The 23,000-nt window shown below is 43.5% G+C and overlaps 1 protein-coding gene across 2 annotated transcripts; it reads right to left on the bottom strand.

The window, feature by feature from the left end:
• Positions 1 to 11,115: 11,115 nt before the first annotated feature.
• LOC116904572 (killer cell lectin-like receptor subfamily B member 1A) lies at positions 11,116 to 22,545 on the bottom strand. 2 transcript variants are annotated; one of them, XM_032907370.1, is made up of 6 exons: positions 22,420 to 22,545; positions 20,248 to 20,346; positions 19,042 to 19,125; positions 14,491 to 14,636; positions 14,033 to 14,148; positions 11,116 to 11,348 (listed from the first exon to the last, which is right to left on the bottom strand). In XM_032907370.1, the coding sequence occupies exons 1-6, from the start codon at positions 22,505 to 22,507 to the stop codon at positions 11,207 to 11,209; spliced, it is 675 nt and encodes a 224-aa protein (XP_032763261.1). In that variant the 5' UTR covers positions 22,508 to 22,545; the 3' UTR covers positions 11,116 to 11,206. The 2 variants fall into 2 exon arrangements, with proteins under 2 accessions (XP_032763261.1, XP_032763262.1); XM_032907371.1 differs by lacking the exon at positions 20,248 to 20,346.
• Between the last annotated feature and the right edge of the window lie 455 nt (positions 22,546 to 23,000).

Genomic DNA, 23,000 nt, shown 5'->3' with positions numbered 1-23,000 from the left:
AATAAAAACACCCTTTAAATTACTATATAGCAAAGTCAACCAGGCGATTGAATAGATTGGTCTGAAGTATCATGAAGAGATGAAGCCTTCAGATATGCATTTTCCCAGGCATGTTGGCATGTGCGAAATCTCAGGACCGAGGAAATGGGGGAGAAGGACTAGGAGCTCAAGGTCATTTCCAGCTACATAGTGAGTTTGAGGCAGTGCTAGTCAGATGAGCCTCTGTATGAGTAATAAATAAATAGACAAAACCAAAACCTACCGCCTTAGGCTGCAGGCAGCAGTCCAGGAGACACTCTTTCAGTACACTCAATACATTTTTTTTGTTTAAAATATTGAGTTTGAGGTATTTGCATATTACCATATAGTGTCTGCCCAACCAGAGCCAGTCAAAGTCTTGTGGGATATTAAAACAATAGCCACAACTGTATTTATCTTAAAAAAAAAACACATAAAATCAGGGTTTATACACGTCAGGAAAAGGCAGATTTCTTGATATTTCTCAAGTGTTTTTGATACACGATCAAATACAACTTTAGCTAGAAGTCGAAACATAATTTTACTCTGAGTTTTTGAAGTATCTGTACCAAATTTCATCATGCTAGGGCAATGTTTGCTAGGGTGTGTGTGTGTGTGTGTGTGTGTGTGTGTGAGAGAGAGAGAGAGAGAGAGAGAGAGAGAGAGAGAGAGAGAGAGAGAGAGAGAGAGAGAGACAGACAGACAGACAGACAGACAGACACACACACACACAGAACAATGACTTTGGTCATCAGCCTTTGTTCTTCCTTTGCTCATTTCAGATTAAATTTAAAAATATGAAGTATGAGATGTGTTCCAAGGACTGACAAAATGCTTGAAGAATGGAGGAGTGTGAATGTTGCCAGTACAGGTTGATTTTCAAATGTTCTTTATGCCGTAGTTGCAGAGTCATCTTTTGTTATGCTGTTATTCACATTCTATACCTGGAGCGAGGCTCTGTATGCTTGGCTTAATAATCATCCCCATCAAAAGGGAATTACACATTAAACACGACTTGCTAAACATATTTATGATACTCAATACTGTCTCTTGCTTATTCAAAACAATGAGGTATAAATCCTGAGAGTTACATCCTAAGCACTTGAGTGCATAAAATGAGGTACTTGGTCCAAAAGATAATTCTGTCTGTCTAACATTAGATATTTTTACACAATTGGCAAATTTTACTAGTACATTCTACAAGTCAACTCAGAAGGAAATAATTGTATCTGGTGATAAATAGAGATATTTCATTTATTTTTCCTTATTCTTTGATAGTTTCATGCATACAACGTATTGTGATTATAGTCAACCTCCCATCGCTCTCCTTTTTTTAAAAGATTTATTTATTATTTTATGTATTTGAGTACATTGTTGCTGTCCTCAGACGCACCAGAAGAGGGCATTGGATCCTGTTAAAGATGGTTGTGAGCCACCTTGTGGTTGCTGGGATTTGAACTCAGAACCTTTGGAGAGCAGTCAGCCCTCCTAACCGCTGAGCCATCTCTCCAGCCTCCGTCACTCTTCTTATCCTTTCTTCCTCTGAATTTACTGCCGAGCTAATTCCCTCCCGCATTTGTGCCCCGCCCCCATCTTTGCTACACTGAGTTTGTTGGGGTTGTTCGCAGGAGCAATGGGCAGCTCACAGTGGCTGTAACACTGAGGAAAATGCTGCCCTCTCGACTGGAAACCATCAACTCTCACAAAGGGGGTTGGGTGTCATGGCAGCTCCCCATCCCTGGTGGATGCTGAAGGCGTCTTGTGCAGGTGTCCTTGGCCGCTCTTTGCTTATGATCAGTACAGCCCTGTCATAACCAGAAGGCAGCTTATAGCAATCCTCCTCACTTGTCCCTACATTCTGTCGTTTCTTCTAGCTGCTCTAGTCTAGGTGTACAACAGAAAGCAGTTGGACAACACATCCATTTACCGTTTTGAGGAAGCTTACATATCCTGCGTGCATGCCTTCCTGTGTAGAGGCCTCAAATCCGATTGCAGAGCAGTTGATTACCCATAACACTCATGTCAGCATTGCCTCAGTGGCAAACCTGGCCTGGCAGGTCACTAGCATATCACGCTGGCTCTACAGCTGGGTATGACCACTGACTACTCTGCTGTTCCAGCAGAAGCCTGTGTACCTCCTGGCACAATGAATGGGCACTAGAAAGGAAGGAGCCCCCAGATTTGTTTTACGATGATTTCTCTGTGCCCTGTAACTGAGATATGTGGTATCTTCAGGAGTGGGGAATTACCATCTGTTTTGGGGAACCAACCAGGAGGAATGACAATTGCATTACTTGAGAATCCTCTGAGGTCTCTCTGGCCAACAATCCACAGGGTGGTATCTTGTGTGTGGCATTGTGCTCTTAATTCTAAAACCTATGGTCTGGGAGCAGCACTATCCACACATGCGGGGTACCTCCATTTTAAGCTCTTTTGTCTATTTTTCACAAAATAGTAGATTTTCACGACTTTCCACAAGAGGTTCACTTCTTGGATTTTAGATGTTATTCTTCGGGAGTGACATGATGGCCCTACTGTATTAAAAGGTTCTCGTGCCTTATCTTTCTTCACGCATTACTACCTATTACTCTAGCCTACTGAGTGCTTGAGAAAAACTCCCAGTGTTTAACTTTACTGTAAAATTATCTAGTCTTTACGCAGGCATTTGTACATTCCTTCAGATAATACTAATTTCATTTCATTTGTTAATGGTTTAGATTTAAAGACAAAAACGTGGTTTACATGATATCCTTCTCTACGTCTCCGGACTGAAAGGGAAGGGTCATCCTCCACACACATTTCCCCGTGGAAAAGGACGAAGAACTCGGGAGCCCAATTTTAACACTGAAACGTGTGGGATGATGTCATCATAGAACGAGGCCTGTCATTGGATGAGAAGGAAGAATAGGCGGGAGAAAAGTTTGAGGGAAGAGGAGGAGACTGAAACGGAAGGAGGAATGAGAAAGAGGAGAAGCGGAGAGAGAAAATGGAGGCTGGCGTTAAGATTCCATGCTGCAACCTTACAGGTTGTTATGAATGTTCTTAAGGGATGGATGTGTACAGGGCTTTGTATGTTTAGGTGGGCAATCATATCTTATCGATTGGATCAGAGGTGTGGCAACAGAGACATTGGGCCGCCACAGAGTTGGGATGGGTGCTTCTGGCAAGGTGTCTACCAGATATTTTGGGGCACTGCGGTGGGGGATCTAGTGGGGGTAAAAGACAGCCTTTTTATAATTTTGCAATAACAAAACTGAAATGAGGATAAAAGATTCTGTCAAACGCACCCAGAACGCCCGTCCTGGACTCTTCAATGGATACCAGTGGGAGAGGAAAGGGCGGATCGCTCTTTATTAGAAGAGACCAAAGTGTCAACAACCAACTGCAAACTCTAAACTGGGACTGGGCTCTGGATTGAGAAGGGGGTGTCTAAACTGTATTAATGAGACTTTAGTAAAACTTAGAAAATTCAGATGTAGAGCATATCTTAGAAGGTGAGGTTGTTTTTTTTTTTTTTCTTATTTTTTTTCTCTATGTGCAACTTTCAAGTCATTGAGAAAAGAGGAGTCCAGGGAGGGGTGAGGTACATTTGCAAAAACCTACAACGATGACTGGGCCTGGGTTGAGAGGTATCAGTGTACACTGAACGCCATCTTTCCAGTAAGTGTGCAAAGTCCAGTAAGTGTGCAAAGTCCCAAGTGCTGTACTTTCAACTTGCAGCTGTATATTAGGACACTAGGTAGTGATAGACTCACTTTTGAGATTCCGTGAAAACACTTCTGTAACTCACACAGTGTGCAGAAGCAAGCCTTGCTAATGTAACATCTTCCCTGGTTTGCCCAATGTAGGAAGAGAACCAAGCGAAGGTGCCTCAAAAGGCAGGGGGCCCTGAGAAAGTTCACCAATGATTAGTTAATGTGAAAATCATCTGGGAGTCTAAGAGGCAACGGTTGGTATCTTTCAGAGAGATCTGGATTCGAGTCCAAGCTCTCCTGCTGATTAATTTTGTGACTCAAAGCTCAAGGCACAAGCTTTGGACAAAATGAGGGAACTGGTTTTGAAGATTTGAGGTAGCTTTTCTTCTGGTCGGAAGAACTATCATTTCCCTTTTGGTTACGCCCACCCACACCCACACCCACACCCACACCCATACCCACACCCACACACGAGAGAGAGAGGGGGGGGGGAAGGAGGAGAGAAAGAGTAATAAATAATATTAAAAAATTTGAACTGGGGGTTGGGGATTTCGCTCAGTGGTAGAGCCGCTTGCCAGCAAGTGCAAGGTCCTGGGTTCAGCTCAAAAAAAAAAAAAAAAAAAAAAAAAAAATTGAACTGGCAGTAGTGGTGCACACCTTTAATCCCACCACTTGGGAGGCAGAGGCAGGCAGATCTCTGAGTTTGAGGCCAGCCTAGTCTACAGAGCAAGTTCCAGGACAGTCAGGACTACACAGAGAAATCCTATTTCAAAAAAAAAAAAAACTCAAAAAAAGTATTTTTAGACATATATGCAATTATAGATGCTATGAAAATTTTCTGCACAGTGTTTCTATTTGCAGAACAGAAGCTGTTTCTAAAGCAAAGAGGTGGATTGGTGAGAACTAAGTTATCGTTGGCCAGGAGTATAAAGTTCCCCTGCACTATTGCACAGTAAGGTAACTATAGATAATGAGAAACTCTGTAGGGGGGGCTAAAAGAATGATTTAGTGCTTTTATCATTAAGAAATGATAATTGTTTGCAAAGTTAGCTATGTGTACCCTGTTTCAGACATTATCCAATGTGTACATGTATCTAAACATAGTACCCTAGAAATATGTACACTTTTTTTTTTTCTTCTTTTTTTCGGAGCTGGGGACTGAACCCAGGGCCTTGCGCTTGCTAGGCAAGCGCTCTACCACTGAGCTAAATCCCCAACCCCATATGCACACTTTTTTAAAGATTTGGGGTGTGTGTGTGTGTGTGTGTGTGTGTGTGTGTGTGTGTGTGTGTGTGTGTGTAGCACTCACAGAGGCCAGGAGGAAGTGTCAGATCTACTGGAATTAGAGTTGCAAGAAACTGAGCTTACTCTACCTGAATGCTGGCATCCAAATGCAGACCGTTTGAAAGAGCAGCCAGCACTGTTCACCACTGAGCCAAAGTCCCAGGCCTGATGTTATGATTTTATACATCAAAATTTCAATGAAAATATCAAATGCCTGGACCTCTGTTAGTCTTACAGAAGCCAGCTGTTTGAGGCCAGTTATGTCTCCTGCTTCTAAATCTCCTACCAGGGAGGCTGGATAAAGTAACAGATTAAAATGAAGAGACCGGGTTGGGATTTTAGCTCAGCGTAGAGCCTTTCCTAGGAAGCACAAGGCCCTGGGTTCGGGTCCCCAGCTCCAAAAAAAAAGAACCAAAAAAAAAAAAAAAAAAAAAGAATGAAGAGACCACACAGGGATGGGGGAGATTTTGAACTGGCAAGATTGAAATGTTACATATTAATTTTTTTTAAAAAAATTACTTTTTTATGTATGTGAGTACACGTGACTGTCTTCAGACACCAGAAGAGGGCAACAGATCCCATTACAGAGGTTGCAAGCCACCGTGTGGTTGTGAAGAAATAAATTTCATAGTTGCAAGAAACAAAGTTGTAAGAACGAAGTTCTGTGAATACAGGAGCAAGGTCTTGGTGGTCAGAGTGACCAGGCTTAATGGAAACTAGCCAAAACAAAAACAACTGTTCTCAGAAAGACCCCCCCTACCCCTCCCTGTGGTGAATCCTGAGAATGATCACAGGGTGTCATCCTGACCCTGCCCAACCACCCAGTTCACCCCCTCTAAGGGACGCGCCAACAGCCCTTTCCCAGTGATTCACCAAGGCCAGATGTAGGGCTGGATAAGGAAAGTGACTAATTGAGCCAAGAACAGCCCCTTGAGCAGGCCAGCCAATACCTGAGCAGATCCTTTGTCCTGTGTACCACCAATGAGAATGGGCCAGCTAACCCTGTTGCTGAAGTCTGCCCTCTGTAAAGAATAAAAGTCGTGTGCTTTTTGGGTTCGGGGTTGCCTCTCCCTGGATGGATGAGCAACCCCACGTACGTAGAATAAAAAACCTCATGCTATTGCAGTGGTCACTTTGTCAATCTGTGCTCTGTGGATTGTACTCCTGAGAGGCCACTTCGGGGTCTTACAGTTGCTGGGAATTGAACTCAGGACCTCAGGGCTTTTAACCACTGAGCCATCTCTCCAGTCCCACATATTTCTCTTTTGGAAAAGGAAATAGACTGGCCTTCTAAGGAAAATTACACTGTGTACTATGCCACAATCACCTTGCTCAGAGCTCCTTCTAGGAGTCTGCTGCCTTATGCTACCCTTTCAAAGTTGCAGCTGTGAATTTAGCATTCAGAAACTTAGAAAACACCCGGACCTTCTTGACGATGCCTGCATAGTCAGGATACGGAGAACCGGGCGCAGGCCCGCAAGATTTAAGAAGAAACGCACAGACTCGGGTCACTCATGTTTCAAGAAAATGAATGTCAAAGTTTTTACTGGGTACACAGAATATATACCCCAACCACTGAGTGGAAGCACAGTGGCGAGACAGAAACTGAAACTAAAGCTGAGACCAAAATATCTAGCGTTCAGGTGCTAGCCACCTGCTATGGCGGACAGGAAGGCCAGGATGTTCCTTCAAGAGAACAAAGGCCTTCACATGCATCGGCGAGGCTCAGCAGGGGCAAACACTGACAGAATTGACTGAACTTGCTAGTGTTATTTTTCTAAGCAGCCTTGCTGTCCAATCACCTCGTAAATATGTATGTTTGTCTCCCTAGACCTGGGCTGCTCTCGGCCTTGGTCAGAGAAGCTTCTTCGTGCAGTGAACAGCCCTCGACAGAGAGATGTTGCAGATAAGCGACTGGGTACTGGCCCTAAATGGGGCAGCTGTATTAACCCCAACTTCTGAGTCTCAGAGAACACTGTGTAGGAAGTGGGGAAAAAAAAATGTAAGAGCCAACTGATGGGAGAAGTACTGGGAAATGCTGTCTTCCAGATATGACGTACCATTGCATTCACGGACTCCCAGCAGCTGGGGTTATTTACACAAGACCAGCCAAAACCCAGCGTGGTAGGGAGATGATCCCCACCCCTTACAGAGGAGCTAGTGACAGTGCCCAGGAAGAGAGACTCATTCTTTTTTTGCGGATGTGGCCATTGGTAGTTTTCTCATGGACACATACTGATTTTTTTTCATCTTTATTAAATTGGGTATTTCTTATTTACATTTCGATTGTTAGTCCCTTTCCCGGTTTCCGGGCAAACATCCCCCTAACCCCTCCTCCTCCCCTTCTATGTGGGCTCCCCCTCCTCATCCTCCCCCCATTACCATCCTCCCCCCAACAATCACGTTCACTGGGGGTTCAGTCTTGGCAGGACCAAGGGCTTCCCCTTCCACTGGTGCTCTTACTAGGATATTCATTGCTATCTATGAGGTTGGAGCCCAGGGTCAGTCCATGTATAGTCTTTGGGTAGTGACTTAGTCCCTGGAAGCTCTGGTTGCTTGGCATTGTTGTTCATATGGGGTCTCAAGCCCCTTCAAGCTCTTTCAGTCCTTTCTAAAATTCCTTCAACGGGGGTCCCGCTCTCAGTTCAGTGGTTTGCTGCTGGCATTCGCCTATGTATTTGCTGTATTCTGGCTGTGTCTCTCAGGAGAGATCTACATCTGGTTCCTGTCGGCCTGCACTTCTTTGCTTCATCCATCTTATCTAGTTTGGTGGCTGTATATGCATGGGCCACATGTGGGGCAGGCTCTGAATGGGTGTTCCTTCTGCCTCTGTTCTACACTTTGCCTCCCTATTCCCTGATTTTTAAAGTGACTTTGAATCACCTTCCCTCGAGACAAGACAGCAGGTTCCCTACCCTTGGGTCTGGGGTGCTCCTTTGACTTGGTTTACCTAAGAGCATGTGAGGAGGGTGAGTTTCGAGTTGGCACCTGTCCAGTGACCACATAAACAACCCAGCTGAGTGTGTCAGTGCCATGGTCCCTGAGGTGGAGCTCAGCCTCTATCAGTCAGGTCTCAGACAACCAGTCAGGGTTCCACAGATGCGTGGGTCTGCGGAGACTTGACCAGCAAAAACACCCAGCTAATCTCAAAGAAAGCCACTGGATGCTGAGATGACTGTTATGTGGCAAAAATAAAGGGACATAAGCTTCCGAGGTCATCTGCATTTGTACTTAAAGCCATTACAGTTTCACAGTCTAGATAATTTTGTTAACTGCATTTGCAATGGTCTTGGATCATTTGCTACGGATTTCTTTGCTCTGATTATAACTACATGGTTTGGAGGGTTTTGTTCGTTTTTACTATTTATTTGGGCTATTTCTTTTTCTGTGTTCAACTGGTGACTGCCACAGATCCTAACTTAGGAAAACATAACTCATTCAAAGGCAGCCTGGTCATGTGCTAACCAGGCAACGCGTAGTGCAAACAAGCCCACGTATGTCAGCTGTCCCCGTTAGTACTGATCCGTGCTGTGATGGCCCACTGTGGCAGCTGGGATGCCCACTCATGTTCAGTTGTTGTGTCGGACAGTTTTATGTCAAGTTGACATAAATAAAATCATTTGAGAGGAGAGACCCTCAAGATCCTTGATCACTAAGAAAATGATTCCATTAGATCTGGCTGTAGGCAAGCCTGTAGGGTGTTTTCCAAGTCAGTGATTTCTGAGGGCCCAGCCATTGTGGTCCTGGGCAGGCTGAGCAACCCATGAGAAGCAGGCCAGTAAGCAGCACCCCTCCATAGCCTCTGTATCGGCTTCTACCTCCAAGGTTCCTGCTCTGTTTGAGCTCCTGTCCTGACTTCCTTTGATGTGATACATGGTGATATGGAAGTTATATTGGCTGGATTTTTGTGTCAACCTGACACAAACTGGAGTTATCACAGAAAAGGAGCCTCAGTTGTGGAAATGCCTTCAAGAGACCCAGCTGTAAGGCATTTTCTCAACAAGTGATCAAGGGGGGAGGACCCAGCCCACTGTGGGTGGTGCCATCCCTGGGCTGGTGGTCTTGAGTTCTATAAGAAAGCAGGCTGAGCAAGCCAGGGGAAAGCAAGCCAGTAAGAAACGTCCCTCCATGGCCTCTGCATCAGCTCCTGCTTCCTGACCTGCTTGAATTCCAGTCCTGACTTCCTTTAGTGATGGACAGCAATGTGGAAGAGTAAGCTGAATAAACTCTTTCCTCTCCAACTTGCTTCTTGGTCATGATCTTTGTGCAGGAATAGGAACCCTGACTAAGACAGAAGCGTAAGCCAAATAGACCCCTTCCTCCCCAACTTGCTTTTGTCTATTGTTGCAGCAATTGAAACCCTTACTAAGACCGTTGTAATGGGTTATCTGTTTTCTGAAGCGACATGCTGGGAATTTAGGATGAAGTACAAAGGGCACAACACACAGCATGCTCTGATTTCCCAGGGTTCCCAGGCATTTGAGAAAGGGCCCTGACAGGGGCTGTTAAGTAGTCAGACTTGGGCTCCAGCTCTATCAGTGGGTTCCCCCTAATGCTGACAGATCATTACATACTCTGCCTTATTATTGAAAACAAGTTTCAGCTGCAGCCCATTTGGGAGCAGGGCAACATCCATTATGATAACCACTTATGGAAATGAAGCGTGTTGGCAATAGTGAGACAGGATGGGGTGCTTCCTGCTTCTTGGTGCCTCTTTCAAGGAGTAGCAAAGTGGCTGGGAAGGCTTATGTACAGCGGGGCTATGATACAAATTGGAATACACTATAAAGAGAACATGCAGCCATGGGAGTGAGTATGTAGGGCCCTGATGGTTGTTCGGGGCTTCCTTTTAAGAGGTTTGGTTACTAGGAGCTTAATTTGGGAAGTGCTCTATTTTGATGGACAAGCTTAGGTTACCTAAACCCCTCCCCCAACACATCACCACATTGCTCATTTGTGCTGGGCATGAGACGGCAAATAGGAGGTTGTCTTAACAGGTTTGCTTTGGGACACGGTTTGCCTTATTGAGCATGTACCCCAAACCAGTCTAGATCAGACTGACCCATTTCTCTTGGTTCCCAGATACATTAATAATGCAGTTGATTAGAAACTGTCAATGTTTGATGGTCCTTAAGGGGATGAAGACTTCCTCCGTGGTTTAAGGTAGGCTTAAAGTGTAGCTCTACAGATCTGGTGGTCTTGGGGTGTGTCTGGTGGTCTTGGGGTGTAAGTGGTGGTCTTGGGGTATGTGTGGTGGTCTTGGTTGCTAACAGATAGGTAGGTCATTCTCTAGGGAGGGGTGTGCACATAGCATGTGCAGGAAAGGAACCTAGGCTGCCAAAGGTGTTACCAAAAGGGTGTGTGTGTAACTCAAATGGAGTAGCATCCCAAGTCATTAAATTGTGCCCTGAGCTTGCTGCCTTGGTTGCACACATGTTCACTCCAGCTAATGTCAAGAGCAATGCTGTTGTTGTTTCTGACTAAGTTATTATGTGGCCCAATTTATTAGTTACTTTCCTGTTGTTATGATAAAACACAATGACCACGGTGACTTGTAGAAGAAAGAGGTTAATTTGGCTTTCTGTTCCAGAGGGTCAGATATCATAGTGGCAGGAAGAAGGCAGAAAGTATAGCACCTGGAGCAGAGAGCCAAGAGCTCGTGTCTTTGGATCAAAAGCACAAAGCAGAGCAAAGTCCAAGGCAGTGAGGCTTTTACTCTCAATGGCTTCCTCCAATGACATCCCCCAAGCAAGGCTGCACTCCCTAACCTTCCCAAACAGTGCCACCAACTGGGGACCAATCTACCACACCCAGGCTGGCCTTGAACTTAATGACCCTCCAGGATCAGCCTTCCCAATGTCATTGACACAGACATGAGGCACCAGTCCCTGCATAAGAGCATTTTAATGATTTTTGCAAATGGTTTGCAGATGACCTCAGACACAGAGACCAACGAAGGTCACACAGATTCCAGGATTAGAATCCAGTGCCCCTCAGCTGCCTGGTCTTCTTTCCACAGAACTCCCCTCATAGGATGGCACATCTGTGTCTGCATACATTTACGTCTACACAACGAAGAGTCTGTAAGACTCACAGTGCTTTCAGAGCCCATGCTTTGTGCCACTGCTGCATGGGGAAGCAGGCAGCAGAGACAGGTCAGGTGCAGAGATCTGGTGTGGATGGTAAAGTAATCGAGGTACGGTTCGCAGTCAGGAGTCATTGCACGTGCTTTCTTGTTTTAGTTCCTTTTGGCAGACCCAATAATTGTCTGAAGCACAGCTCTCGGAAAGCACTTTGCCCTGTGAGATGGAGGCACAGCTTTCCTTTTCAGTGTCACCAGTGATGCTTAATCTGAGGAGGAAGAGAATGGCCACCCTTAGTGCTTAGGATTTTCTAGCATTATCCTGTCTGCAGTTGGTTTCCTTTGGACTTTAAAGGAGAGAGGAGAATGCACAGTTATCACAGTACAGTAAACAGTTATCACAGTATGAGTACAGTAAACACAACATCATGTTGTAAACATTGAAGACAGAGCTGATAGAAACCTCTAAAACTTGTTGTTTCTTCATTGGCAAAGAATCCTTCCAGCAATAATCTTGTAGGAAAAGGAGAAGGCTGAGGAAGAGATAATTAGTTTCTTTATTCTACCTCATCGATTCAAACTCTAACACATCATGTGAAATGCTTCATGTTATTGCCTTCAGGTTTGTCTAATATACGGAGTCAGGCTGGAGAGATGGCTCAGTGGTTGAGAGCACTGGCGGCTCTTGGACAGGATCTGAGTTCAGTTCCCAGAACCCACATGGTTGCTTACAGTGTCTGGAACTCTAGTCCCAAGGGATCTGATACCCTCTTCTGGCTTCTGTGGACACCAGGACACTCATATACATAAAACAAAATGAATAGATCTCTAAAAATAGATTAATATCAGAGAAGCATAAATTCACACACACACACACACACACACACACACACACACACACACACACACACACACACCCCACATGTAGTTTAACTAGCTAATAGTTGGGGAAGTGTTAAGATAACCATGAATGCGTGACAACAGTTACACACAGTAGGTGCACAATGAATGTATTCAATATACAGAGTGAGATCACAGGGTGTAGGTCACAGAACTGGAGGCAGAGGGGGAAACAGGCTCAGCTCACGTGATATACATACAGTCACAATTCCTTTCTTAGGTTGGTAAGCATTTAATTAACACATAAGTTTCAAATGTGCATGGCTCCCATCGCTCCATGCTGGTGAAAACCCAACTAGAATTCAATCTCAGGGTTGATTGTAAGGGAGAGATGAGTTCTAAATGCACTGCTGGATCTTAAAAGAAGGTGGCATATGACTGTGGGCAGGGCTCTCTCACGGTGGTGTCCTTCCTTTGTTTAGTTCCTCATGGAGCCCTTGATCTTGAGAGACAATCGGGGGTCATCCTGGTGGTCTGCATGCTACTCCAGCCATGATTCCTTCTCTTTTCTCTCTTCCACCCTTCAGGATCTTTCTTCAGCTCTCAGGATAATTTCCTCTGTGCTGATCTGGTTAAGTCAATGACTTCCTTTCAAAATTCCTTTAAGACTTCCCAGGCCTTCTCCTACCAGACTCCTGAGGGGTTCTCTAGCATTCCTTATTAATTCCCAAAACAATCCTGTTAGGGAAACTGTTTCTCCCTTTTCCTTACCTGAAAGCCAGGGACAGAGAGTTAAAACAACAGTGGACTTGTGTGACTGACACTCTTCCGATTGAGCTTGGCAGCCGCCAGGCTGACAGATGCTTTTGTGAAATCACTGTTTCACATTGTCCTCAGAGTAAAGTGACAGATTCACTGAGCTTACTCTGCACACTTCACTTCTCTACTGTACACTAACTTGGTCTGTTTAATAATTTCCATACTTCATACATTGCCATTTCATGTTAAGTAAACTACATGTGTTTCAGCATTTGACATTCCAATCCCATGTGTTCTGAGTAACAAGTACATTTTCCATATCGATTTGTGTGATTTGCTTAAGTTTATTCAAGCAAGAGTACTAAAACAATCCTCCATATCACTCCTGAAAACCTCACTGAAAGCACTGTATAGAAATTTGACTCAATCCTACATACTTTTGCTTATGAAATGAATATCTTCTCTTATTATACAATCATGAAACTGCTCAAATGTATATCTTAACTCTGAGGTTAAGCTCTCTCATTGCATTCATGGTTACCATGTCAACTGACACAGGAAGAAAATGAGGCCCCTTGAACTGTGAATCAACATAATTTTCCACTCTCGTTTATTTGTGAGATTTTGTTACAATAAAAACTGATTAATGTCTGTTTCTGCCACAGCTCCTCAAATAAGTGTCTCATAACACCAGTTAATCTGTAATGTAACCTATGACTTTGTGGTTATTTCTCTCAGCTTTCAAAGCTCTAAACTAACACCTGCTGCTGCTTCTTCCACACTCACTCTTCCTCTGCTGGTTGGGACTGAGAAACCAGCCTCATGACACAATATGGATATTTGAACCACAGCATGAACAGTGCCATTTATGAAATTCTTTGAAACATATGTAAAGCATAAGGGGGAAAAGAGAAAAGTTCTATGTGCCTATAGGCTCTAAGTAGACATTCTAAAAATGCACATATGGGGGATACCCAGAGGGACCCCCATCCACTCAGAGAAGAGGGGAGGGGAAAGAATTGTGGGAGGGGATGACCTTGAGGGGGCAGTGAGTGAGGTGTAAAGTGAATTAATTTAAAAAATTAAATAAAAAATTGTATATCCTTTCCAAAGGAATTAGTCTAGTCCCCAGCCTTAGAACGTCATTGTTTATCCATACATATGTACATACATACATACATACATACATACATACATACATACATACATATGAGCTGATAAAAGGCTGGTATCTTTTCATACATGGAAAATTTCAACTTTGAAATCATATTTTCAGACTGTTCATATATCAGCGTAGAGCCCTACAGTGTTCTGATCTGAAATGAATATTCAAATTAGCTCTTCTAGTACTCACACATCAGGATTTAAAGTCGAGCCATTTATCCACTTCCAGTTCCTGTCTGGCAATGTATAACTTAATCCAATCCAAAATGAGCTGCCTTTTCCCTTTATCGAGTTCCGTAGGAATCTCTACAATCAAAATAGAACAGAGAACTTAAACCTGAGTCTGTATTGGTGACTCATACTGTACCAGCCTCCTGAAACCTAGTTCAAGGGTCACCTGTATCTGTCCTGAGTCCTCAACATAGTTAGTTCTTCCCCCTTTGTGAAATCTGTGCCCCATATTGATGATCCGGAGGACACACACCTTACATATGCAGTTATTGGCTCATGTGTCCTATTAGTCTCTCAGACTGTGAGCTTCCATAATGCAAAGTCTCCACTTCCTTTGTGTAGAAAATCTGCTAAGTCCAGAGATACTGGTGTAGCTTTAAGAGCATGCGAATGTCTCTAGTTTATTGAACAACCTACCAGTTCTTCTTGGTCTTGAACGAGCAGCAATGTGGCTCCTTTTCCACCACAGTCAGCTAGACTTCCCTTCCAAGAGTTGGAAGTTTGAGAAACATGAAAGCATTTATCTTGGCGTGAAAGCCAGTCCTTTGGGCACTGTAACTTAGCTGGACTACCTGAAGAGAGAGGAAGACATGGTGTATTATATCCTTTTCCTGCTGAACCATAGTAGTTGCTCTAGTAACATACCATTTTATTAATCTGTGCAGGAACAAGATTGCTGTTATGACATATTAAAGAAATAAAAATAACAAGGATTACACGTTTTTCTATTAATTTACTTAAGACAAAATTAACTGTTTGGCACAGCATTTTCTTAAGTTAATGATAAAGTAGGCTAGCATCCTGAGACAGTATGGCCAAGATCTCAGTCCTCAAGGTGACACCATTTCAAGATGTTTTGAGCCTTATTATGCTATTTCCATTAGCATAAGATATGGGGATATGCAAAACCAAATTTACACAATATTCACCCACAAATCCAATCCTATGAAGGTTAATAGATGGAAAGCTCCAGCACAAGGAGGGAAACTACATCCTCAAAAAAGCAAGAAAGTGGGGCTGGAGAGATGGCTCAGTGGTTAAGATCATGGACTGCTCTTTGAGAGGTCCTGAGTTCAATTTCCAGCAACCACATGGTGGCTCACAACCATCTGTAATGGGATTTGGCGCTCTCTTCTGGTGTGTCTGAAGACACCTACAGTGTACTCATGTACATAAATAATTTAACAAGAAAAAGAAAAAGCAAGAAAGTAATCTTCTTGCAACAAACCCAAAAGAAGATAGCCACACAAACATAATTCAACCTCTAACAACAAAAATAATAGGAAGCAACAATCACTATTCCTTAGTATCTCCTAACATCACTGGATGAAATTCCTCAATAAAAAGACAGACTGTTGAGAGCGATGCCCTTAAAACCCTCCATTATTGATGTTATTATTATGGTTAGAGTTAAGTATGACTGGGTTCATGGAAAACCCCCAACCAACTGCAGAAGACTAATACAAATCTGGTGGTCAGGATGACTAATGATGTGAGAAACCTGTGACCTTTCTGAGAAACCAACATCTGATGGTCAGGTTGCTTAATGATATGACAAACCTGTGACCTTTCTGACATCCTATTGATGTCAGCCAATTGCCTGACCACAAGAGCTGTGTCTTGGCCTGCGTAAATGTTTCCCACTTCCCCCCTCCCTCTGTTACCCCTGCTATGGTATAAATTCAGTCTTGGGAAAAAATAAATTTGCCGCCTTGATCAGACTCTTGTCTTGGCATCCTTTTTTGCGTCTCTTGTCCCCCATTCTCTTCCAGGTACTCTCTGTACCCTCATTGGCTGTCCTGCAGGATGGGACAATGGACTGAGGCAATAGACTAACAAGCTGGATATGTAAACAGGACCTAGCATTTTGCTGCATACAGGAAACACACCTCAGTGACAAAGACAGACAGACACTATGACAGAGTAAAAGGCTGAAAAAAATTTTTTCCAAGCAAATGGTCCCAAGAAACAAGCTGGAGTATCCATTCTAATATTGAATAAAATCGACTTTCAACCAAAAGTTATCAAAAAATATAAGGAAGAACACTTCATACTTATCAAAGGAAAAATCTTCCAAGATGAACTCTCAATTCTGAACATCTATGCTCCAAATGCAAGGGCACCCACATTCATAATGCTGGTTGTGGATGCACACCATATAGACAGAACTTCCTCCCACTGACAGTTAAGGAAAGGTGGAGATGTCGGGGACCGGACGTCCGAACTAAGCAAAGCTAGAGCCCTGCCTTGAGCAGATTCCTGAGAAGGGCTTGACCTTGTCAAAGAGCTTGTCCCGGGAAGACTGTTGCCTCAGTGTCTAAGGAGAATATCTTGCGGTTTAATGATTTACCTTATGTCCTTGGGCACTTCCCAGTACTCCCCCGCCCTAAGCTTCAGTTCCTGCTTCAGAGCTTTAAATGCTGTACATTCCTCTCAATAAATGAGACCTTGACAACAGAACCTTGCTTGGTCTCCTTCTTTTCTCCCCGCCTTGACCCTCAGGTAGTGCCTCTTCGGGACCCTGAATAACTGGACCTGCTGGACGGGTCAAAAGCCCACATACATATGCAAGCTGAACAATGCTCTACTCAATGATAACCTGGTCAAGGAAGAAATAAAGGAAGAAATTAAAGACTTTTTAGAATTTAATGAAAATGAAGGCACAACATACCAAAACTTATGGGACACAATGAAAGCAGTACTAAGAGAAAAACTCATAGCTCTGAATGCCTCCAAAAAGAATATGGAGAGAGCATACACTAGCAGCTTAACAGCACACATGAAAACTCTAGAACAAAAAGAAGCAAATACACCCAAGAGGAGTAGAAGGCAGGAAATAATCAAACTCAGGCCTGAAATCAACCAAATAGAAACAAAAACAACAATACAAAGAATCAACAAAACCAGGAGCTGGTTCTTTGAGAAAATCAACAAGATAAATAAAACCTTAGCCAGAATAACCAGAGGGCACAGAGACAGTATCCAAATTAACAAAATCAGAAATTAAAAGGGAGACATAACAACAGAAACTGAGGAAATTAAAAAAATAATTAGATCCTACTACAAAAGCCTATACTCAAGAAAACCGGAAAATCTGAATAAAATGGAAAATTTTCTAGACAGATAACAGGTACCAAAGTTAAATCAGGATCAGATAAACCATCTAAACAGTCTCATAACCTCTAAAGAAATAGAAGCAATCATCAAAAGTCTCTTAACCAAAAAAAGGCCAGGACTCAATGGTTTTAGTGCAGATTTTATCAGACCTTCAAAGAAGGCCTAATTCCAACACTCTTCAAACTATTCCACAAAATAGAAGCATAGGAGAGGGAACACTACCCAATTTGTTCTCTGAAGCCACAACTACGTTTATACCTAAATCACACAAAGACCCAACTAAGAAAATTTTGGATCAATTTCCCTTATGAATATCAATGCAAAAATACTCAATAAAATTCTTGCAAACTGAATCCAAGAACACATAAAAGAAATCATTCACAATGTAGTCTTCATTCCAGAGAATGGATGCAGAGATGGTTCAATATTCGGAAATCCATCAACATAATCCACTATATAAATAAACTCAAAGAAAAAAACCACACACAGATCCTCATAATACTCATAGATACTGAGAAAGCATTTGACAAAATTCAACACCTCTTTGTGGCAAAAGTGTTGGAAAGATGAGGAATTCAAGGCCAATACCTAAACATAGTAAAAGCAATATACAGCAAACCAGTAGCTAACATCAAACTAAATGGAAAGAAACTTGACGTAATCCTACTAAAATCATTGAACTACCTGAGGACCCAGCTATAACACTTCTGGACATATATCTAAAAGATGCTCTAACATATAACAAGGACACATGCTCCACTATGTTCATAGCAGCCTTCTTTATAATAACCAGAAGCTGAAAAGAACCCAGATGTCCTTCAACAGAGAAATGGATACAGAAAATGTGGTACATTTACACAATGGGGTACTACTCAGCTATTAAAAACAATGACTTCATGAAATTCATAGACAAAGAGATGGAACTAGAAAATATCATCCCGAGTTAGGTAATCCAATCACAAAAGAACACACATGATATGCACTCTCTGATAAGCAGATATTAGCCCCAAAACTCAGAATATCCAAGATACAACTCACAGACCACATGAAGCTCAAGAAGAAGGAAGACCAAAGTGTTGATGCTTCATTTCTTCTTAGAAGGGGGGAAAATACTCAAGGGAGGAAATACGGAGACAAAGTGTGGAGCAGAGACTGAAGGAAAGGCCATCCAGAGTCTGCCACACAGGGGAATCCATCCCATATACAATCACTATACTGAGACACTATTTTGGAAGTCAAGAAGTGCTTGCTGACAGGAGCCTGATATAGCTGTCTCCTGAGAGGCTCTGCCAGAGCCTGACAAATACAGAGGCAGATGGTCACAGCTAACCATTGGACTGAGCATGGCATCCCCAGTGGAGGCATTAGAGAAAGGACTAAAGAAGCCGAAGGGGTTTGTAACCCATTGGACAAACAACACTATCAACCAACCAGACCCCCTCCCAGAGCTTCCAGGGACAAAATCACCAATCAAAGTGTACACATGGAGGGACCCATGGACCAGCCTCATATGTAGCAGAGTATGATCATGTTGGACATCAGTGGGAGGAGAGGCCCTTGTTCCTGCGAAGGCTTAACGCCCCAGTGTAGGGAAATGCCAGGGCAGGAAGGAGGGAGTGGGTAGGTGGGTGGGTGGTGGAGCCCCCTCAAAGAAGCAGGGAGAGGGGGATGGGATATTGGGTTTCTGGAGGAGAAACTGGGAAAGGGGATAACATCTGAAATGTAAATAAATAAAATATCCAATAAAAAAAGATTGGGATTCGGCATCTTCACAGGTGGTTGTTGTAAGCCTTGGCTGATGTAACCCCTGGTAAATAGCAAACCTCAGTATTATTCTTGAGAAACACAAGCCACAAGAATTATCTGTTTTACTAAGGTTCTCTTGAATAAGCACTCGGCATGGTTCCACTGATGGTTTTTGAACTAAGACTCGCACTGGTAAATGAGAAAACAGAGGATTAATGGTGAAAAGAATGGTGGAACTGGTGTGTTCCATTTCTCACTTCAGGAAACCAAGTTATTTCAACAAACCTGAACTTCCGGACTGAGAATAAAATATTAGCAAACTGGGATGAGGGAGGAGTTTGGAGACAGAATATATAAACAAACAAAGAAGAAAGAACACAGAACACGTGGATTCGCACCTCTGTTCAGCCACATACTATCCAATGGCCTTACAGAAGCCCTTAACTTAAGGGCACTGACCTCCTGAATCCTCATCTTCAGAATGAGTATTAGCACACCCTCTCCACCTAAGACAGCTGGTGCCATCGGAGCTTAGAAGCCACTTAAACCAAACACTTGAGCTTTATAATTTTCTTTGTTATGTTTCTGTCACAATTATGATTTAATTTTTTAGGTTCTGGGTACATGTGTGGTGTGTGTGTGTGTGTGTGTGTGTGTGTGTGTGTGTGTGTGTGTGTGTGTTGGGGGCTGGGGGTTTGGAGTCAGCTCAGAACACACTCAGACACCAAATTCTCAGCACAAAGAACATTTATTACCCTGGAGGGATCAGGGTGGGGTTGCCTCTGTGTCTGGCAAAGACAGCATCAGATGTTTTTACAAGAGTGAGTTTTTAAGGAAAAAAAAGGAGAAGTCTGTGCTAGGGTTGGTTGGGAAGTCCTGATTGGCACGTTAGTCAGGGTAGCCGAATAATGGATTTTGATGACTGGACCTTGATGCTTTGAGAGCTGGACCTCAGTGATCAGCCTCAGGAATAAGTCAGGCATAAGGAAGTAGCTGAATAAAGGAATGGACATTGGGGGCTTTAGCAAGGGAGAGGGACAGGGAAAGGACAGAATCTGCTGGTGCCATCTTTGCCATGCTTGAGTCTCTTAGAGAGCCTTTCGTGTGTAAGAGCCTCTAATGGGTCTCCGGGTAATTTGGAAGCATGAAGGAAATGTGAAATTTCTCACTGGGTATGGAATACTGTCCTGGACCTACTCACACCACTGACCCTCCCCCAGGATCAAGGGGGTCATATGATATGAAGAGGCATGGATATTTATGACAGAAACAGAGGACGAATTCTGAAGCACAAGCTCTTGCCTCACTTACCTAAAATACTCATCCCAACCAGGGTCAAGACAAGAAGGATCAGCCCAGCGCAGCTGAGCTTCAGAGCCAACCTGTGTGAATGTGGGCACCGACAGGCATCTGTGAAGTTAAATACATTGTAACTCACTTAAGTCAGTTGAGGACATCTGGAATAACAGTTAAAGGTGGTTTCGACTAACAAGAACAATCGGATTCAAGTAGAGGGTGGGCTGCAGAGAGAAGCCTTTCTCCGCCATCTTAAAGCAGAATTCCATGAGATGAATTCTCTGTTAGGTTTAACTGTTTGCTGTGATTAAGCAGGACTCAAAGAATAATGCTATGCAAGTATTATGTACAAAGGAGCATTGTCTTAATCAAACTTGATAAATGTAAGATGTGTTGACAGCCGCTGAGTGCTGTCCAAAAATAAATGGTCTGTCCTGTTGTGGAAAGGGAGTCAAAGCATCTCTAAGGAGGATCTTCTTTTAATCAAGAAACATTTTGATACTCAGTTTTGTGGTAATTTTGACTTTCGGTGCTAATGACATATGATTCTATTCCTGAACGTGGAGTCTGCTTCACTAATGCCTACAATGATCTCCATTTTGGATCAAAGGCATGGCATCCAAGGAGAAGCATCTCATGTATTCAGACGGCATTTTCAGTATTTCAGTTGTGTTCAGTCCTGCCTTATTGGCTGAGTTTTAAACTCTCTATTGGATAGATGAACTGAAACTGTGGGAGTACCAGACTCTATGTACACTGCTACACACACACACACACACACACACACACACACACACACACACACACACACACACACTAAGCACATATTATACAATGTGGCTGTAGTTTTCAGTGTTCTTTCCTTCAATAGAATGCTTTCAAAATTTCTTTTTGCTGTGCTCTGCTCTGTTTCTGAGACAATGCCCACTGCTAACTCTCCATGTGGCTGAAGATGACCTTGAGCTCCTGATTCTCCTGCCTCCACCTCCCAAGTAATGGGATTATAGGTGTGCACCAGGCACAACATGTAGAGAGCAAGAGACTATGAAGTACTCTGCCCTAAATGGGACATCTGCACTTCATCCCATCCTCAACCGAGGCTCGGCCATCATCACAGAGGAGGGGGCAAGAGTGGCTGCAGATCCACCAATAACAACAATGAAACACTGTCTTCTACACACAGCAGAGCAATTGCACACACGAACTTACGCCATTTGTGATAACCGCATAAGCTCAAGTCACACAAAGGCCCAGCATGTCAGGGGTAGGGGGGAGTTGGTCTTGGAGGTCCAACCCCAGCTGGGGAGTCATTGACAGTTGATGACTGCCAGGAGCGGGAGAGTCAGTTTTATTCAAGCTTTTCAAGCCCCTTCTTCCACATTTGCAGGCATAAACAGGGGAAACAAATGCTTGCACCTATCACACATAACTGGCTCCCTCAAATCCTCCCTCTAGTTAGCAAATCCCTCCACCTTTCCCAGACCCATCTGTCGAGTTTATAATAAAGCTTATTTGGTGACTTCTTTCTCGGGGCTTTTTTTCCTGATTAAAGAAAAAAAATCTGTTAATTTAATAGTTTCTTGAAAGAAGCCTTAAAGAGTTGTGATCTCTATTCTTGACACAATACAGAAAGGCTAGATTTCAAGCACTGCAGTTTCTATAAGGAAGCTTAGTTATGTCACAGAACCTCATACCATACCATGGCCACTGTAGACATATTTTTTGCCTCTGCGTCTGTCTCTTCATCCCTAAGTCATGGCACCCTTCACATACACCTCCTGTCAGCCTTCTGTATTGACAGACAGGGTGTCAACTCCTTCAGTGCTCAGTGCTAGAATGGCGTGGAGAGGAGTCGTGGCATTTGTGCTCTGTAGAGCAGTTTGGACCAGGCAAGATGCTTTATAGTGAGTCTGCCTGCTAGAAGCACCCCTGCCCTTGTAGATGTAAATTATCCTTTCTTCGAGGCCCTTGACTAAAGCCAAAAGGAGTGGCCGCCCAAGTTTCACACTGACTAACTGACTAAAGATGGAACCGGTGAGCTTTCCTACTCTCTCTAAAGTTGAACCATCCACGCTCTTCAGCGCCGACAGGAAGGTGCTCATCTTCAAAGCAATAATTTAAAACTGTAAGAAAAATGATAACTCTGGAAGAATTTCTAATGCTACAAAGGAAAATAAAGCTACTGACCTGGGGGAAGAGATGGAGGTGATACACACTGAGCCCCCGCGGCAGTCTTGGATGGCTTTAAACTGAGGTAGACACATGCTGTGTCCATTGTACTTGGGAGAGGCGACACTGAACTGGTGAGCTGGGACAAACTCTGAGGTCTTTGAGGTGAAATAAGGAAAAGGAAGTCGTCTGCAAATGCTCTTCTCTGTGCCCACACCCACCCACTCTTGTGTCTGAGGGTTCCTCCATAGTTATTGCCTGTCCTGCTCACACAGCTAATGTCTTTTTTTTTTCATCTTTATTAAATTGGGTATTTTTCATTTACATTTCGATTGTTATTCCCTTTCCCAGTTTCCGGGCCAACATCCCCCTAACCCCTCCTCCTCCCCTTCTATATGGGTGTTCCCCTCCCCTTCCTCCCCCCATTACCACGCTCCCCCCAACAATCACGTTCACTGGGGGTTCAGTCTTGGCAGGACCAAGGGTTTCCCCCTTCCACTGGTGCTCTTACTAGGCTATTCATTGCTACCTATGAGGTTGGAGCCCAGGGTCAGTCCATGTATAGTCTTTAGGTAGTGGCTTAGTCCCTGGAAGCTCTG

Source organism: Rattus rattus, chromosome 6 (genome assembly GCF_011064425.1).
Source record: "Rattus rattus isolate New Zealand chromosome 6, Rrattus_CSIRO_v1, whole genome shotgun sequence".
In the NCBI taxonomy this organism is placed as follows: Eukaryota; Metazoa; Chordata; class Mammalia; order Rodentia; family Muridae; genus Rattus; species Rattus rattus.
This window is presented reverse-complemented; position numbering and strand designations above follow the sequence as displayed.

Excerpts from the sequence above, each read along its gene's own strand:
- LOC116904572 (XM_032907370.1), bottom strand. The coding sequence starts at position 22,507 with ATGGACACAGCATGTGTCTACCTCAGTTTAAAGCCATCCAAGACTGCC. Across the intron at positions 14,637-19,041 it reads TAAAACAGATAATTCTTGTG|CTAAGTTACAGTGCCCAAAG; the intron begins GCTTGTGTTTCT and ends CAGGTAGTCCAG. Across the intron at positions 11,349-14,032 it reads TCGACTTTAAATCCTGATGT|ATTAAGCATCACTGGTGACA; the intron begins GTGAGTACTAGA and ends CTTCCTCCTCAG.